Source organism: Salvelinus namaycush, chromosome 5 (assembly GCF_016432855.1).
Source record: "Salvelinus namaycush isolate Seneca chromosome 5, SaNama_1.0, whole genome shotgun sequence".
NCBI lineage: Eukaryota > Metazoa > Chordata > Actinopteri > Salmoniformes > Salmonidae > Salvelinus > Salvelinus namaycush.
Genome location: NC_052311.1, coordinates 37,464,737 through 37,484,692, shown reverse-complemented (window position 1 = coordinate 37,484,692; position 19,956 = coordinate 37,464,737). Strand labels below are relative to the sequence as shown.

General features: G+C 42.6%; 2 protein-coding genes across 2 annotated transcripts in view; one reads left to right on the top strand and one right to left on the bottom strand.

Moving 5' to 3' along the window:
• Nucleotides 1-5,676: 5,676 nt before the first annotated feature.
• Nucleotides 5,677-11,941, bottom strand: LOC120048244 (protein atonal homolog 8-like). The gene is made up of 3 exons (XM_038994050.1): nt 10,944-11,941; nt 9,479-9,670; nt 5,677-6,583 (listed from the first exon to the last, which is right to left on the bottom strand). Exons 1-3 carry the CDS (start codon nt 11,619-11,621, stop codon nt 6,578-6,580), a joined length of 876 nt encoding a protein of 291 aa, XP_038849978.1. The 5' UTR covers nt 11,622-11,941; the 3' UTR covers nt 5,677-6,577.
• A 4,139-nt stretch (nt 11,942-16,080) lies between these two features.
• The window catches only part of LOC120047097, a 30,968-nt gene continuing 27,092 nt past the window's right edge, over nt 16,081-19,956 (top strand). The window contains exons 1-2 of the mRNA XM_038992638.1: nt 16,081-16,368; nt 16,696-16,989. Coding sequence (XP_038848566.1) covers nt 16,081-16,368; nt 16,696-16,989 — 582 coding nt within the window. The remainder of the gene's footprint in view (nt 16,369-16,695; nt 16,990-19,956) is intronic.

Sequence of the window (19,956 nt, the reverse complement as noted above, 5' to 3'; positions counted from 1 at the left end):
AATGAAATACAGCATTATCTACTTTACATAAGTATTCACACACCTGAGACAATACTTTGTAGAAGTACTTTTGGCAGCGATTACAGCTGGGAGACTTTCTGGCCATGTTGGCCATGTTCTGTTACAATCTCCACCTGGCACAGCCAGAAGAGGACTGGCCACCCCTCATAGCCTGGTTCCTCTCTAGGTTTCTTCCTAGGTTCCGGCCTTTCTAGGGAGTTTTTCCTAGCCACCGTGCTTCTTCACCTGCATTGCTTGTGTAACAGTTTAACTTTAGTCCGTCCCTCGCGCCCCGACCCGGGCACGAACCAGGGACCCACATCAACAACAGTCACCCACGAAGCATCGTTACCCATCGCTCCACAAAAGCCGCGGCCCTTGCAGAGCAAGGGGAACCACTACTTCAAGGTCTCAAAGCGAGTGACGTCACCGTTTGAAAGGCTATTAGCGCGCACCACCGCTAACTAGCTAGCCATTTCACATCGGTTACATTCACCCCCCTTTCGACCTCCTCCTTTTCCGCAGCAACCAGTTATCCGGGTCAACAGCATCAATGTAACAGTTTAACTTTACGTCCGTCCCCTCACCCATACCCGGGCCCGAACCAGGGACCCTCTGCACACATCAACAACAGTCACCCACGAAGCATCGTTACCCATCGCTCCACAAAAGCCGCGGCCCTTGCAGAGCAAGGGGAACCACTACTTCAAGGTCTCAAAACGAGTGACGTCATCGTTTGAAAGGCTATTAGCGCGCACCACCGCTAACTAGCTAGCCATTTCACATCGGTTACACTTGCTGTTTGGGGTTTTAGGCTGGGTTTCTGTACAGCACTTTGTGATCAGCTGATGTAAGAAGGGCTTTATAAATACATTTGATTGATTCTGGGTAAGTCTCTAAGAGCTTTACACATCTGAATTGTACAACATTTGCCCATTTCTATTATTTTCAAAATTCTTCAAGCTCTTTCAAATTGGTTGTTGATCACACCCATTTTCAGGCCTTGCCATAGATTCCCAAGTAGATTTAAGTCAAAACCTTAACCTTGGCCACTCAAAAGCATTCACGGTCTTCTTGGTAAACAACTCCAGTGTAGATTTGGCCTTGTGTTTTAGGTTATTGTCCTGCTGAAGGGTGAATTCATCTGGTGGAAAGCAAACTGAAGCAGTTTTTCCTCTAGGATTTTGCCTGTGTTTAGCTCCATTCTGTTGATTTTTTGTCATGAATAACTTCCCAGTCCTTAATGATTACAAGCATACCCATAACATGATGCAGCCACCGCTATGCTTGAAAATATGGAGCGTGGTACGCAGTAATGTGTTGTATTGGATTTGCACCAAACATAACACTTTTAATTCTGGACAAAAAGTTAATTGCTTTGCCACATTTACTACAGTATTATTTCACTGCCTTGTTGCAAACAGGATGCATGTTTTGGACTATTTTTATTCTGTACGGACCTCTTTCTTTTCCCTCTGTCAATTAGGTACATTTTATGGAGTAACTACAATGATGTTGATTCATCCTCTCTCTGGCAACTGAGTTAGGAAGGACACCTGTATCTTTGTTGTGACTGGGTGTATTGATACACCATCCAAATTGTTATTAATAACTTCACCATGCTCAAAGGGTATTCAATGGCTGCTTTTCTTTTTACCCATCTACACATAGGTGCCCTTCTTTGCGAGGCATTGGAAAACTTCCCTGGTCTTTGGTTGAATCTGTGTTTAAAATTCATTGCTCGACTGGGGGACCTTACAGATAATTGTGAGGTACAGAGATGAGGTAGTCATTAAAAAATCATGTTAAACACTATTATTGCACACAGAGTGAGTCCATACAACTTATTATGTGACTTGTTAATCACATTTTTACTCCTGAACCTATTTAGGCTTGCTATAAAAAGGGTGGAATACTTATTGACTATAGACGTTTCAGCTTTTCATTTTTAATTAATTAGTACAAAATTTGAAAAACACAATTCCACTTTGACATTATGGGGTATTGTGTGTAGGCCAGTGACAAAAAAAATCTACATTTAACCCATTTAAATTCAGGCTGTAACACAACAAAATGTTGAAAAAGTCAAGGGGTATGAATACTTTCTGAAGGCGCTGTATCTACTTCCGGAGCATTGCATTGTAGACGACAGGAAAGGGTTATGTACAGTAGTTTACGAAAGTTCAATCAGGAAGGCTGGTATGTACATATCTACCTCAATTACCTCGACTCGGTACTGGTACCCTTTGCAAATAGCCAAGTTATCGTTTCTCATTGTGTATCTATTATTACTTTCGTTTTTTTTTAACGTGTTTTACTTTCTATTATTTCTGTATTTTATTTCTCTCTGCATTGTTGGGAAGGGCCCGTAAGTAAGTGTTTCACTGTTAGTCCACACCTGTTGTTTACGAAGCATGTGACGAATACAATTCGATTTGCTTAAATTCCTCAGCAACAAGTGTATAATTGTTATATACTATAATTGTAAGTGATTGCTGATTCATCCAAAGAGTGAATCGTTACATGAGTGGATCTGTGTCACCCTCATGTTGACAGTCTGTTCATTGCTCCACAGGCTAAATGGTGGTCCTTTACGGAACTACAGTAAAGACATTGGGAATCGGACCTCCATCCGGATGAGCTACCCAGAGGGATGCCCCAAGGTCTGGGAGTTTGTTGACCCTGAGTTGCAGTTTGCGGCAGTGGTCTACAAGGCTGAGACTTCAAGTGGATCAGAGCAATGATCAACAGACAGAGAGTGGTGAGTTGCAAAGACCACCACCAGAAACATTAACAAAATATGAATGTCAAGATATAGAATTGAATCTGGTAATGGCTAGGCCTGGTTGTTGAATTTGTAAAGAGCTCAGACACGACTTAGCGATTTGAAATAAAAATGGCCCTGTCAGCTTCTTTGCCTAACATCAGATTCGTTTTTTGTTTCAGTCACTTTGGGACCGGCTGTTTTCCTGGCAGAAGCTGCCAGAGGAGATACCAGTAGACTTATCAAAGTTTCGGATCTTGTATCTGGAGATCATCAGACAGATGGCGATGGAACTGTTGGACTACCGCACAGCCACGCCTCTAGGGCCGGGACCAGGTCAGACAACCTTTCACCAATGACACAGCACACTTTACATCATTACACAGCAGACTTACAAAACATTTTTATACCCTAACTTAGCAAATATAAAAGGGAGAATGATAAAGGTGCTCTCCAGGAAATTCTATGCACATAATCATACCAGTTTGTCACGCCCTGATCTGTTTCACCTGTCTTTGCGATGGTCTCCACCCACCTCCAGGTGTCACCCGTTTTCCACATTAGTCCCTGGGTATTTATTCCGGTGTTCCCTGGTTGTCCGTTGCCAGTTTGTCTTGTCTTATCAAGTCAACCAGCGTGGTTTTCCGTGCGCCTGCTGTTTCTTATCTCTCTTTTGCTAGTCCTCCTGTGTCTGCTTCTGGGTCTTGCCCTGTGCCCTTATACAGTTGGTAAATTGTTTATCTTTCCTTTATCTCCCCTATTTCCAGGGGATGGCAGACTTCAACTCAATATTGACAGATGTTATTGTTCTCTTTGTGGGCATCAAAAATGTGTCAATACCTTTTCTGACTGGACTGCAAACTCTTCTATGACTTGATGCATGCAAATGTGGCATTTGCCTGGGCGAGATGTGTGCAACATAATGGAAAACAAGGAAGCTGCACACTTTGCTGCTCAGCTGAAACAACAGGCTTAAATACTGTACCAGTACTTCCATTTACAATTCCCTCTATACCTGAAGTATAATTGCTGCTAAAATGTAATAATAAAAAAAATATATATATAAAGAGCTTATTGACATTTCATCAGAGCAAATGGTAGCATAAAGCTAAAAAGCAAAAAATACTTCCCATAAAAATGTGTAGGTCTCTTGTAGTATGAACAGATTCGCTAACAGATGTTTATATTTTATGGATTTGATGTGAAGTTTAATGTTCCGTTCTTCCACATTAGATGTCTGAGCTTGGTTGTTTTGTCATCAATTAATTGTATTTTTATTTTAATGTACATTTGTACTGTGATTAAAACATGACTTTGATCATTTTTATTTATAATTGTTTCAAGCTTGTTATGTTTTTTCTTTTTTAATATCACCATCATTGACCTGGTTGTCAGTAAAGAAAAGAGACTGACATTGTTTGAGATGTTTTTTTTTGGGTTGTGTCATGGAACGTTTCAGAACCCTTTTAATATGCCTTTGTAGAAGACCAGAGTAGTTCAGTTTCCTGCTGCAGTAATGCTATTCTTCCAATAGATGGAGTGGGAAATACTAAAGTCGAGATGTATCATTTATTTGGGCTTCAAAAATATGTTTTTATCACCCCATTTTCCAGTGCAGGATTAGTTTTATAGTCTAATGGTTAAGATTAGAATTTAATTGTGGGTGTTGGATCTTAGCCGAGGTCAAGTTTTCCTTAGGATCCAAAACAAGTAAACATATCCCCCTTTCCCCCCCTCTTTAATTCATACATAATGTTCTCTTTATCATGATGTGAATATTCAGTGTCATTTTTATTATTGTAGTTCACCTTGTAGACTTTCAAGAGAGCACAATATGTTAAACGTTCTTTAAAAATCGACACTACATAACATACTTTCAACAATTCAAATAACTAGATTTTTATATTTTCTTCTTTCAATCTAATGGTTGAATGGCTTAAGATGAGATTGATTCCTGGCAGCCACAGCTTGCTTTCCATTGGCTCTGTCTCTTTTTTTTCAGACAGACAGAAGTTATATATACAGGATACTAGTGTTTCCTCTCCGGCTCCAGCCCCAATTTGAAGGACTGTAAAAGCCTGAATGGGTTCCAGCTTCGAAAGCTTAGCGGCGCGAGAAGAAAACAGATTGCTCTTACTGACAGTGCGCTCAGCTAAATACTTTAAGAACCAGATTGTCCTGTTGCAAATGGTGTTGGAGACTAAATATACAAGGTCTACTATTAATTGAAATTCTCCTCTCGGCATGAGAAGTGAAAGTAAAGTACTTATTTTCTTTAATACAAATGCCCTTTATTTCATGAAAATGAATGTAATTTATTAGAATACATTTGTAATTAAATCCATGTGACTTTTGTAGCCTTTGAGAAAAGTAAGTATTTGAATAGTTTTAACTTGTAGTACTTTGTTGAAAAGGCTAAAGTTAATGTAAGGCAGAACAACATTACTCAATCTCTGTTGACCTTTGAAGAACCGTTGGATGCAACACCCTATACAAATTATCATAACATAGTCTCCAAATTCTATTAAATGGACTTCAGTTCTGGAAAAAAAATGATCTTGTGGGCCACCAACAGTGATGACGTTAACAAGTCCTTTTGGGATGTCCTTTCTATGACTCTTGCCTGAAAGAGACTTATTGTAGTCTACGATGAAGCGTGAGCACATAATAACACACAAGATTTAGACACACACACACGAGGTAGCTTCAGATGGAAAATTAAATTACTTTGGGTCATGATGTGTTATTCATCTTCATAATTACAACTTTGTTTAGAGGGAAATTTCATAGATGCTCTCTCTACAGCTGCAATAAGCTGTTTGAAGGTGTAGTGTATGAATGTTGTGATTCTGGTTGGCAGTACTTGAGATAGTAATTTAAAGGTGTTGAATTATCATGGATATCCATTCAAATAAATGAACAACAGTTTCTTTATTTCTGGTTAGAAAGTGCTTGATGAGCACAGAACAACAGTCAGAGAATTGTCATGCTGAAAAGGAAAGGGAGGTCACTTTTAAATGTATCAATCTGGGATGTTGTTAAATACTGAGCACAGGTAGCAGAGAATAACCCATTTGACTTCATTCATACTTCAACACATGAAAACAGTTGCTGAATAAAATACCATTACTGTATGTCATATTATTTCAAGTTATGTTCTAGTCAAATATATTTTATGAGCGCTTTCATTAGTTAGCTTCCATCATCCAGGAATTACAAATCATACTGTCAAGAAAACAACTTGTACATCATTGAAAAGGCATTGGGATTTATAGTTGAATACAATTGTTAAAATTTCAGTTGTGAACTGTTATAATCACTGTTGTCTCTGCCTTCCGTTTGTCCTGTGTGGCTCAGTTGGTAAAGCATGGCACTTGGGTTGTGGGTTCAAATCCCGTGGAGGACCAGTACAGAAAAAAAAGTATGAAAATTGTATGCGATCACTATTGTAAGTTGCTCAAGATAAGAGCATCTGCTAAATGACTCAAATGTAACTGTCATGTGATTAAACAATCTGATATCATCCACCAGGCATGCTTGCCTGTTTGCATAAAGAACATCCAACGCTGTCTCCCACTTTTAACTGTTCGTTCCAACTCATGACAGGCAGAAACACATCCACAACTGGTGATTGTTGATATGTCTGCTAGCTCAAATGGTATCAAGTAGACCTATGAAATTAGGTCCATCGCATGTCTAAGTGCCTGATTGTAGTCCCCTCCCAGGAGTGGCCTTGAAGAACCACAAGAAGAGGTTTGAAGAGTTTCTTTATTTCAAGGGCCTTGTTAAAACGTCTGGCTCGCTCCACTGATTTTAGTCCTACAAAAGACATAAAAGCATGTATCAAGATGTGAAAACAATCTCCTGTGGGTGCATATCAAGAGGTGCTGGGATGTGTACAAATATAACTGTAGAAATAAAGCTTGCATGCATATCCAATGACTTCATAGGTGCCCGAGTTGTCAATGTAAGTACATGAGGTAGAAAAATATAAACCATTCCAGGAAAATAACTGCTTTGTCAGATCAGATGCAGTGTAGAATTGAGTGGGACACAAGCAAATTCTTTGGCCCTCTATTTAGCGTTGGATGCAAACCAACCAAAACATTTTCCTTATTGTGTTTCTATAAAGAGACAGATTCTTCTTTCCCCTCTTTACCTCCTTATTGAGGGTAAGGACACATGCCAGAGAATTTGAACATTTGTTTATGACTTGATGGTGTAAGTTTGTTTGTTGTACTTAACTTTTTACAGTATACTGTTTAGTGTTTATGATTCTATTTCCATGCATTTGTTTTCCAAATACTTCTGACAATAAGTATTTCATTTTACATGTGAATATCCAAAAATCTTTGATATAATTAACATTATGTTTAAAACATTACACATATAAGTATTATTTACATGCTAGATTTGACATTTTATTGGGAAAAAGTTCCATTGAGTAGACAATAAGTGAATTCAGAGCAGAGTTCAAGGCTTTAAATGAGTGCAGGAATCAGTTCTAAATTTCTTAAATCAGTATGCATTGAAAAAAACTTTTCCCCCCCTCAAGTTTCCCCTCAGACTCACTGGCTCTCTCTGACAAAGGGATTTCTTTCTTACACAGCTACCCCCCCTCTCTCTCTCTCATGTAACAGCTGCTGCTCAGTGCTGTATCCTGAGAGAGTGATGATCAGTGTTTTTTTGTTTTTTTCAAAGTGTTTTTTTGGAACAGATGGCCAGGGGAGAGCTGGGGAATGTGCCAGCACTGCGCTGGGGAATGTGCCAATTCCTGCAGCGAGTGAGTTCTCTGGGCTCCAGCTCGCGTGCCTTCACCCTGCCCTCTGCCCTGAGTGGCGCCAGCAGGACTTCCCAACTAGCGTTACGAACATCTGGTGTCTGGGACTGACAGGGAAAAAAGCAGCTCAGCTAGTTTCCTTGTGAATGCTCTTATGCCAAGGAAACACATGAGCTCACGGTGAGGGAGAGAGAGCTAGAGGGAGCAGAGCACTGGGAGTGCAGGGAAAAGTTATTTGCATGTAATTATGTAGGATATGTAATCTATGAACAAACACCTAATTCATCATTGTATTAGTATTTTCTTTAAGAAAAGTTTTCAAATATTTTCATCAACCAGTTTGCAGGGGATGTAAAAAAAGTTTGAAGTTGTAATTTGTGGTTTACAAAACTGTGTATGTAATGTATGTGAAATACAACTTGTTTACAGTTTTTTTAAGTTACTGTATTTATTTAATCAATACTTTATTGAATAGTCAGGGGTAATCAACCTATTTGAAAACAATTGTGTTATGTTATGTTATGAGTTTTGGAAATAGACGAAGAGCAGCTGGAATCCTCTCTGTGAAATTGACCCAAATGACATAATTTTTGACAATGAAATACTTTTGGGCATTTACTTTCCAGATATGACTAAATGACTAACCGTGTGTTTTAAAAGTTAGATTAAATGATAATGTTGTTTCACCAAGAAAGAAAATGGGGGAAAGGGTGATCTGGAGAATAAATGAGAGATAAAGGAGAAGACTGACGGGACAGATGAGGAACTGGGGGGAAAGTCATCGATAGAACAGTGTTAAAACGTTAATTCATGTGTAAATGAACGTTCTCCATGCTTGGATCTCATCTGTGCATTAAAAGCCCTGTTGGTTTATAGAGAGGCCATGCAGATGTGTGGATCCAGGAGAGGGCTGGAGGAAGTTCAGCTTCAGTTTACATGACTCCCAGTGTCATAAAACTGCACACAAAGGCATCAATCACCCCTTTTATTCACCCGGGGCACTTTTTCTTCTGTTGTGGACAAAAAACTGGCGGAACACCCAGTTCCCTTTCAAACACGAGTTGATGATGATTTAATTTAATGGGATCCCTATTAGGCAAAGGAATGCCTCTCTTAATTGGTGAGAGTGTATTCTTTCCTCTTTTGTTATCATTATCGTTAGAATTACCATCCCTCTGTCTGTCACACTGCCCCATGTTTTCCGACCGGAACCATCAAAATGATCTTTGCAGCATCCTGATCGGTAAAAGGGAAGTTTTCACTGCTGTGATATCATCAATTCACCAGTCATTCAAAAACGACATATAGTTTCGTTAGGAAATGACATGACAGTGAAGGAGGATAGGTGTTTAACTAGTAGAAAGAAAAGAAAGAAAAGCTCTATACAATTAACTTTATTTGAAAGTTAAATATCCATGACCAATTCTTTTATTGGTCTTGTATGGTCACCTGTTGCTATTTATCAACGGCTTTGTTTATAAGCATAGTTTATGTTTCAAGGTTATTGATATGCTATATTGTCAAAAACATGTTTGAATTAGAAGCTAGCTTTGACTTGGCTTTCCATTCCCTCTCTGTAACTACTAATTATTCAGAGTCCCTGCTCCGTTTTTGATGGCCTTGAACTTTATAGCAAACTTATTACAAAACCTCAGCAATGTCTCCATCTGTGTGCTTGAGTACTTCCCATTTGCAGGAGTCCATTTCCATTTCCATGTCAATGTCTCAACCCACCTTGTCATTGCTGCATGAGGCCTTCAGCCAAAGAAGACAAGCACAGGGTAAAATCCCATGCCAGACTTTTATGCACAGGATAAAATCCCAGGCCAGACTTTTATGCACAGGGTAAAATCCCAGGCCAGACTGTCATCAGACAAAAGCCTAAATACTGAATCTTGCCTTCCCTTCTCTTCTCTTCCCTAGATCCAATTTACCTTTCTCTTCTTGGAGCGTCCCTCGGCCTGCAGGGTGCGGGTGCACTGCTCCACACACTCTCTGAAGCTCATGTTGCCGTTATCTGGGGTGTAGTCCAGGTCTGCAAGCTGAGCCAGCGACAGGATGTAGTTGCAGGCGATTCTTAATATAGCCAGCTTTGACAACTTCTGTCCATAGGAGTAGCAGGGCACCTGTATAGGGTTACAATTTGGTTAGGTTTGGACATACACAGAGTGTACAAAACATTTGGAACACCTTCCTAATATTAAGTTGCATCCCCCAACCCCATCTTTTGCCCTCAGAACAGCATAAATTTGTCCGGGCATGGACTCTATAAAGTGTCAAACGCGTTCTACAGAGTTGCTGGCCCATGTTGTCTCCAATATTTCCCACAGTTGTGTCAAGTTGGCTGGATATCCTTTGGGTGGTGTGAAAACCCAGCAGTGTTGCAGTTCTTGACACACTCAAACCAGTGCACCTGGCACCTACTACCATACCCCGTTCAAAGGCACTTTAATATTTTTTCTTGCCCATTCACCCTCTGAATGGCACACATACACAATCCATGTCTCAATTGTCTCAAGGCTTGAACATGATTCTTTAACCTGTCTCCTTCCCTTAATCTACACTGATTGAAGTGGATTTAACAAGTGACATCAATAAGGGATCATTGCTTTCACCTGGATTCACCTGGTCAGTCTATGTCATGGAAAGAACCGGTGTTCTCAATGTTTGGTACACTCATGGTATATCATATGAGCGGATGGTACAACCAAGTTTAGGAGATTTTTAGTTAGGCTACTGTATATGCTCTTCAGTTACTGTTGTTGGTGTCAGTTGGTGTCACGTGACAGTTTTCCACCATGTCTTTCTAAGTGCCAAAACAGCTGGTGATGACATGACACAGTGAAAGGGTTCACAGCGAAAACTTCCCTGCTTTTGTTTTCAAAGGGATATATATTTCATGTTGGATTTGGTCAAGTTAGAGTTATTTGTTTGAGTTGACATTGATAGTTCATAGTACACATACATGCTGTATCAGGCCTATCGGAGTGTGAAGAGCTTTCCTTTGTCATTAAGAAACGTGTCCCTGTTTCCTATGCATTTGACATCTCGTTTCTGCCATTGTGAGAGGTGTCATCAGAGTGACAATTCAACTGTTTGGACTGTCTTAAAGATTTTGTACTGTTCATTCTCATATCTTTAATGTGGCCTAGCAAACTGTGCATTATCTACACTGAAATTAATTTAATAAACTATCTATAAAAGGGGCCATACAGTTAGTACTCAAGTCGGTCTGTTGTATTGTGAAATTCAGTGGTGAATTTTCATTTCATTTACGGTCCGTACAGTTGACATACTGAAATGGGAATTTAAGTGCAACAACTTACTTTGAGTTCAGCATAAACATAACATTCTGTACAAGAGGCCTCATTGTGTGTTTAGTGAATTCAGTGGAAATACCTGCTTTCTCAGCGCCTCAAAGGCTGCACTGATGGTATGCACCCGGGTCCTCTCTCTGGCATTCGCCAGTAGCCTCCGTGTCTGCTGAACCGCTCTGATCTCAGTGATGACGCCAGACGTTTCTCCCAGCCGTTTCCTTGGCGATTCCACCATGTCGCTGCTATTGATGTAGGACGCCTGAGAAGCTGAGGAGAGGGACCTCTCGGAGCGCTGGCACAGGACGATCCGGGACTGTAACGTGTGATCAGACACAAATGACTGTTGATGGTCATAACTTGTAACCTGTGGGAATGTGCTGTGAAAAGAGTCTTTGCTTGTTGATGTTGACTCGGAAAAAGGCTGCGACTGTGATGGGAGCGTCCCAGTAACTGTAGATGGTAAAGCATTTATCCTCATGTCAATAGCAATATTCGGGTTTTCAGATGAAATGATCGATTTCTCCACAGATAAAGCTGTACCAGGGTTCTGCAGTCTTTTCTGGACACGGTTCCTACATGTCTCTTCCATCAGTTCCCCCATAGAGTCGTCTTCCATTCTTAAATCATGCTCGAAACTTTGGACTTCTTCACTGGTGACACGTTTTGGGTCCCGACCTTTTCGTTTAAACTTTTTATTCCCAGTTGCATCCTTTGCATTGATTGTTTTCCAGCCATCGCTGAGTAGATGTGGATTCCTCATTTCAACACAAATACGCACTATGCACAATTGAAAACCAACAGTGCCACTGCCTTATACACGAAATATGTAGGTAGCAATATTGCGCAACAGTACGAATAATAATATTCTATTGTAATTGAATCAATATAACATAGTCGGACAGGTCCCGTTGCAATGCAGCACCCTGATTGTAATGATAGATATGCATCAACAAGCTTACTAGGCCTATATATAACAACAAGAATAGACTGCATGTGCAGGCGCGTGTTGCTCCCGTGGATTCCGAGCGTCTTCTGAACCATCCAAAATTGCCAGTATTTTTTGTGAATGTGCTCTGAGGTTCATCTGTATTTGTTTAGCCTCAGTTTACATATAAGCCCCTGTCGGTGAGATAAGTCGCCACACCGCCTACAGCGAGAGACCGCCCAAAATCCTTCTTGCAGTGCGTAATAACAGATTAACCCCTACGGTGACTTTTGTGGACAGGCCTACAGGACAATTATAATGGCAATAATTATCGTCATAAATGCTGTATAATAACACGTATTTATATCACAATCTGTATGCATTGCAAATACATTTTACATAGGATATACATGAGAGCTGGGGTAAAGAGTTTTGGGGGGTCTTTATTGAGCATGCAAAACTTAAATAAACCCACTATAGTGCACATGGTAACAGTGATAGCGTATACTTTTTGATGCGTCTGTTTATAGAAAATAATGTTTTTCATACATACTGTGACACCCACTGAAACAGGGCAGACTAATAGAGAGATCAGTCCTCAGATCTAGTGAAGCACTGGAAGAAGTTGGTACAATGCTGCCACCTACTGCATAATGTTGGTCTGTCTGTCCGTCTGTCCGTCTGTCCGTCTGTCCGTCTGTCCGTCTGTCCGTCTGTCCGTCTGTCCGTCTGTCTGTGTCTCTCTCTCTCTCTCGCTGTGTGTGTGTGCATGAAGGCCCTTTCTGACTGAATATGTAAATATTTGAAGGTATTATGAAATAGATCAGTTGGTTGGTACACATGCAGAAGTCAAACAAATATTTTGTACACACAAAACAAATAGGAAGCCTTTCATGCAATAGAGATAAAGGACCGAACTACTGTATGTCATACACACAACTTTTTAGCATCAGTGACCAGCCCTAATGTCAGAACAATTTTCTTGAGTGGAGAGATCCAAACAAGCTTTGGCTTTAGCTCTTTCTTTTTTAAACACAAAGGCCTCCAGTTGTTCCTGGGCAGAGTGCCAGCCACTCAGCGACCTGCTTCTTCCTCCTGATATTAAATTGCTCTGGCATGTACTCTGCCCTGGCTGATGCTAGCCCACCACCAGGCCTCAAGAGTAAATATTTCCAGCTGGCACTGTTGCTGTGCTGCTCTGGTGAGGTAATTTATAGCTTTTCTGTAAGGGTCTTTGTTAAAATGTAGTTTTCACCATACTAATTTGGAGGCATATCTGTTTTGTTCATTTCTATTTCCTCTTTCCAACCAATTTAAACTGTTACTTTGTTGCATTACACTGCATTAGCTAATAATTGGACTATTGTAGTCCGATTCCGACCCAAGTTAGGCGCTCGTAAATGGAACATAATTCCCTTTTTATGCAGTTTTCTCTTTACAGGTATTCAGACCTTGAATTTAGGCATGAGAATAAAATGCTATTCATCCGCTATTCATTGGGGGTGGAGATCGAAGAAATTACGGTGTAAGAAACTACTGTATGTTTGATTCACCAATATATTTAGAGGGTAAAGGCTAAGGCTAAATATTTTTCTAACCCTAAATAATATACAAGATCAGAATATTCTTTGAATCTACAAATTGGTCCTGAAAAGGAGATAAATATATGCATGTATCAACATTGCATTTTTCATTGAGCCCTAATATTCTGAACCGTTCTCTTCATATATTCTATCGAGTCTGTCAAGAAAATTCAAATGAATGGTACACCAAATTTAAGTGGATGGCTTTAGATAAATGTACTGAAAACCCTATTGAATGAAGACCCAGCAAGTGGGAGGATTTTCAGTGGCTGAATGAAATGTATTCAGTGCACGCAAAGGGAACCACGTCTGGAAAGCCTGTTACACACTTGCATAAGGTAAGTCTGAATAGCAACTACTTAGAAGTTTGTAGGAAAGGCGTGCATGGGAAAGGCGTAAATCTCCTAAGTCTGAATCGGGCCCATGATGAACAGGAGTGGGTCTTGAACCAGCGATCCTGCAAAAGTGCCTAATTGTCATACTTGAGTAAAAGTAAAGATACCTTAATAGAAAAGGACTCAAGTAAAAGTGAAAGTCACCCAGCAAAATAATACTTGAATAAATGTTTGTAAGTATTTGGTTTTAAATATACTTAAGTATCAAAAGTAAATGTATAAATGATTTCAAATTCCTTATATTAAGCAAAACAGACGGCCTGTTTTTTTAATTAACTGATAGCCAGGGCCACATTCCAACACTCAGACATAATTTACCAATGAAGCATTTGTGCTTAGTGAGTCCCCCAAATCAGAGGCAGAATGGATGCTTTCTTGATAAGTGCATGAATTGGACCATTTTCCTGTTCTGTTAAGCATTAAAAATGTAATGAGAATTTTGGGTGTCAGGGAAAATGTATGGAGTAAAAAGTACATCATTTTCTTTAGGAATGTAGTGAAGTAAAAGTTGTCAAAAAAAGTAAAGTACAGAAACCACAAAAAACTACTTGCCAACTACCTGCCAAGCTTATAGAGACATACCCCGAGAGACGTGCAGCTGTAATTGCTGCAAAAGGTGGCTCTACAAAGTATTGACTTTGGGGGGTGAATACTTATGCACGCTCAAGTTTTCAGTTTTTTTGTCTTATTTCTTGTTTGTTTCACAAGAAAAAATATTTTGCATCTTCAAAGTGGTAGGCATGTTGTGTAAATCAAAAGATACAAACCCCCCAAAAATCAATTTTAATTCCAGGTTGTAAGTTAAAAAAATAGGAAAAATGCCAAGGGGGGTGAATACTTTCGCAAGCTACTGTATTTTGCCAAATAGAGCTGTCTTCTTTATACCACCCCTACTTTGTCACAACACAACTGAAATTCCACAAATTAACTTTTAACAAGGCACACCTCTTAATTGAAATGCATTCCAGCTGACTACTTCATGAAGTTGGTTGAGAGAATTCCAAGAGTGTGCAGAGCTGTCATCAATGCAAAGGGTAGCTATTTTGAAGAATCTCAAAAATATTTAGATTTGTTTAACACTTTTTTTGTTACTACATGATTCCATATGTGTTATTTAATAGTTTTGATGTCTTCACTGTTATTCTACAATGTAGAAAATAGTAAAAATAAAGAAAAACCCTGGAATGAGTAGGTGTGTCCAAACTTTTGACTGGTACTGTATTTCTGTTGATGTGATATGAGTGAAGCCAAATCCAAACTGGCTTCTCTTGACACGTTTGTTGGTGCACAATAACCATACACAGTTGAGCTCAACGCTGATTGTCTATTCTTTAACTGTTGTTTCCTCGTCTGGTCTTTTCTCTGCACCTGGGTCCAACCTCACCATGTCACAGCAAGCTTCAGCCCACAACATGGACCCAGCAGAGATCACACAGATCAAGAATGTTGTAACCCACCAAGGAGCACTGCTGGGCTGGCAGCAAGAACAAATCTTCCAGATATCAGAAACCCTCCGGGCACTTACAGACTCCCTCCAACCACAGTCCAACCCCAACTCAGGAAGAGCCAATACCCAAGTCTCATCACCCAGTGCTACAGGCGTCGCCATATTTCCTCCAGGGAACCTGCAACAGGAACCCAAGATCCCAGTCCCCGATCGGTATGACGGCCACCCGGGATGATGCAACGGGTTCCTCACCCAGTGCTCTCTAGTGTTCGAGCTACAGTCCTCCTCATTTCACACCGATCGTGCCATGATCGCCTACATCATCTCACTACTCTCGGGCAAGGCCTTGGTGTGGGCAATGGCGGTGTGGGAACAGCAGCCACCATCCTGCAGCGCCATATTAGCCATTGCTGCTGAGCTGCAATGAATCTTCGACCACCTATTCGGCGGACGAGAAGCGGCCAGTCAACTGTTCAACATTCGCCAAGGGGCCAGACCATCTGTTGACTTCCCCTTTGAGTTCCGCACCCTCGCCGCCGAGAGTGGATGGAATACGGAGGCACTGGTCACCGCTTTCCACCAGGGGTTGTCAAACTCCATCGATGAACTGGCCTCTCGGTCACTGGGAGAGGACCTCGAGTCCCTGATAACGCTGGCAATCAGGATTGACAACCACCTCCGAGACACCACCCCAGTTTCCCAGTTTCCTGAGCACCCCAAGCCCCCCGAACCCAGCATTGAGGAACCCATGCAACTGTGACGCACATGTCTGAGCCCAGAGGAGCAAGACAGGCACATACGCGAAGGCTGCTGCTTCTACTGCAGCGGTCTCAGCCATCTCCGTGCTACATGCCCAGAGCTGACGGGTAATGCCAGGGCTCGCCAGGACAAGGGGAGACCCTGACGAGCTGTGCAGTTACCCCCAGCTACCCAGTCACAGTCTGTCACTACCCGCAACCCTCCACTGGGACAACCATCAGTACCAGATTCAAGCTTTTGACTCTGGGGCCGCAGAGAATTGCAATGATCAAGACTTCGCCAGAATAGTACAAATCCCCTGCGTGAAATGTCCCATCCCTCTGCAGGATCAAGCCCTTGGTGTACGCCCCATTGGCTCCGGCCAGGTGGAATATCAGACCAAGCCCATTCTATTGCAGGTTGGGGTGAATCCCTCAGAGACTCTTAGTTTTCTTTTGATCACGGCTCCCGAGACACCCTTTTCCCAGGGGAGCCCTGGCTAGCGTTACATAACCCAATACTCTCCTGGTCCACGGGACACCTACTAGACTGGGGTAAGAACTGGAGAACTAAATGTCTAAGACCCCCACCTAGAGCCTCACTGCGTCCCCCTGCATCCATTGAAGACCAAGACTTCTCCGCTCTCCCTCCCGAATACTTCGACCTCCGGGGGACTTCAGTAAGAGCCAAGCCGCCACCCTCCCTCCTCATCGTCCATACGACTGTGCCAAAGAACTCCTACCCAGCTCCACCCCTCCCCGGGCTGTCTTTACTCCCTCTCCATCCCTGAAGCCAAATTCATGGACATCCGGGAGTCGCTGGAGGCAGGTTTCATTCGCTCCTCAACATCCCCAGCTGCTGTAGGATTCTTCTTAATGGGAAAGAAGTATGGGGGTCTGCGTCCCTGCGTCAACTACCGAGGGCTGAACAGGATCACGATTAAGAACCGATACCCCCTACCCCTGATGTCCGCCACCTTGGAGCTGGCCCTGAGGGCCAAATTCTTCACCAAACTGGACCTTTGCAACGCTTACAATCTGGTGAGAATCAGGGAGGGAGATGAATGGAAAACTGCCTTTAACTTCTTCTGGCTGCAAGCCCTAAGTCGGGGTCAATATGACAACAGCCACTTCAAGTGCAGGGCGCGAAATTCAAAATATATTTTTTTGAAATATTTAACTTTCACACATTAACAAGTCCAATACAGCAAATGAAAGGTACACATCTTGTGAATCCAGCCAACATGTCCGATTTTTAAAATATTTTACAGCGAAAACAGCACGTATATTTATGTTAGCTCACCACCAAATACAAAAAAGCACTAACATTTTTCACAGCACAGGTAGCATGCACAAAGCCAACCTAACTAACCAAGAACCAACCAAACTAACCAACAAACAACTTCATCAGATGACAGGCTTATAACATGTTATTCAATAAATCTATGTTTTGTTCGAAAAATGTGCATATTTCAGGTATAAATCATAGTTTACATTGCAGCTACAATCAGAAATTGCACCGAAAGCAGCCAGAATAATTACAGACACCAACGTCAAATACCTAAATACTCATCATAAAACATTTCTGAAAAATCGATGGTGTACAGCAAATTAAAGACAAACATCTTGTGAATCCAGCCAATATTTCCGATTTTTTAAGTGTTTTACAGCGAAAACACAATATAGCATTATATTAGCTTACTACAATAGCCTACCACACTACCGCATTCATTCATCAAGGCACGTTAGCGATAGCAATAGGCACGTTAGCGATAGCGAATAAACCAGCAAGATATATAATGTTTGACTAACCTCGATAAGCTTCATCAGATGACAGCCCTATAACATCAGGTTATACATACACTTATGTTTTGTTCGAAAATGTGCATATTTAGAGCTGAAATCAGTGGTTATACATTGTGCTAACGTAGCATCTTTTTCCCACAACGTCCGGATATTTTTCTGACACTTTTTCTGACACACATATTCTGACCAAATTACTATTAATAAACATAACTAAAAAATACATGTTGTATAGGAAATGATAGATACACTAGTTCTTAATGCAATCGCTGTGTTAGAATTCTAAAAATAACTTCATTACGATATGCAGTTTACGTTATGGCGAGAGAGTACCCAAAAGCTGGGCGCAAACGACTATTTCACATGTTCGACAGATATATGAAATAGCATCATAAAATGGGTCCTACTTTTGATGATCTTTCATCAGAATGTTGTACAAGGGGTCCTTTGTCCAGAACAATCGTTGTTTGGATTTAGAATGTCCTCTTCTCCAGTCAATTAGCACGGAAAGCTAGCAAAGTAGCGCAAAGCTCTCCTTCCTGAACAAAGGCACACAACGCAACACGCCTAACGTCCCGAAAAAATTTCAATAATCTAATAAAACTATATTGAAAAAACATACTTTACGATGATATTGTCACATGTATCAAATAAAATCAAAGCCGGAGATATTAGTCGTCTATAACGACAGCTGTACAGAAGGCAAATCCAGGTCCCTTCGCGCGCTCTCCAGAAAACAGGAAACTGGTGACACGTCATGCCAAGAGCTATTATGCGACCCCAGATCAAGTTACACACTCAATTTCTCCTCTCACTCCTTGTCGACATCTAGTGGAAGACGTATGAAGTGCATCTAAACTAATAAATATCAAGGACTTTAATAGGCAGCCCCTAGAAGAGAGCATCGATTTCAGATTTTCCACTTCCTGTCAGGAAGTTTGCTGCAAAATTAGTTCTGTTTTACTCACAGATATAATTCAAATGGTTTTAGAAACTAGAGAGTGTTTTCTATCCAATAGTAATAATAATATGCATATTGTACGAGCAAGAATTGAGTACGAGGCCGTTTGAAATGGGCACCTTTTATCCGGCTACTCAATACTGCCCCTGCAGCCCAAACAGGTTAATTTAAATGCATTCCAGGTGACTACCTCATGAAGCTGTTTGAGAGAATGCCAAGAGTGTGCAAAGCTACCATCAAGGCAAAGGGTGGCTCTGGCGGCTCCGGACTGGCGGGCGGCTCTGGCGGCTCCGTACTGGCGGGCGGCTCTGGCGGCTCCGGACTGGCGGGCGGCTCTGGCGGCTCCGGACTGGCGGCTCTTGCGGCTCCTGACTGGCGGGCGGCTCTGGCGGCTCCTGACTGGTGGGCGGCTCTGGCGGCTCCTGACTGGCGGGCGGCTCTGGCGGCTCCGTACTGGCGGGCGGCTCTGGCGGCTCCGTACTGGCGGGCGGCTCTGGCGGCTCCGGACTGGCGGGCGGCTCTGGCGGCTCCGGACTGGCGGGCGGCTCTGGCGGCTCCTGACTGGCGGGCGGCTCTGGCGGCTCCTGACTGGCGGGCGGCTCTGGCGGCTCCTGACTGGCGGACGGCTCTAGTGGCTCAGGACAGACGGGCGGCTCAGGCGGCGCTGGACAGACGGGCAGCTCAGGCGTCGCTGGACAGACGGGCAGCTCAGGCGGCGCTGGACAGACGGGCAGCTCAGGCGGCGCTGGGCAGACGGGCAGCTCAGGTGGTGCTGGACAGACGGGCAGCTCAGGCGGCACTGGGCAGACGGGCAGCTCTGGCCTGCTGAGGCGCACAGTAGGCCTAGTGCGTGGTGCCGGAACAGGTGGTACCGGGCAGGGAACACGCACCTCAGGGCGAGTGCGGGGAGCAGCAACAGGGCGTACTGGACTCTGGAGACGCACTGGATGCCTGGTGCGTGGTACCGGCACTGGTGGTACCGGGCTGAGGACACGCACCTCAGGGTGAGTGCGGGGAGGAGGAACAGGGCGTACTGGACTCTGGAGACGCACAGGAAGCCTGGTGCATGGTGTTGGCACTGGTGGTACTGGGCTGGTGCGAGGAGGTGGCATCGGATAGACCGGACCGTGAAGGCGCACAGGAGGTCTCGAGCACCGAGCCTGCCCAACCTTACCTGGTTGAATGCTCCCCGTAGCCAGGCCAGTGCGGCGAGGTGGAATAGCCTGCACTGGGCTGTGCTGGCG

What these genes read in the sequence shown, in the direction of transcription:
- LOC120048244 (XM_038994050.1), bottom strand. Translation starts at nt 11,621, where the DNA reads ATGAGGAATCCACATCTACTCAGCGATGGCTGGAAAACAATCAATGCA. An exon ending in TTGAGGCGCTGAGAAAGCAG is followed by an intron (nt 9,671 to 10,943) that starts GTATTTCCACTG and finishes AACCCTATACAG; the next exon opens with GTGCCCTGCTACTCCTATGG.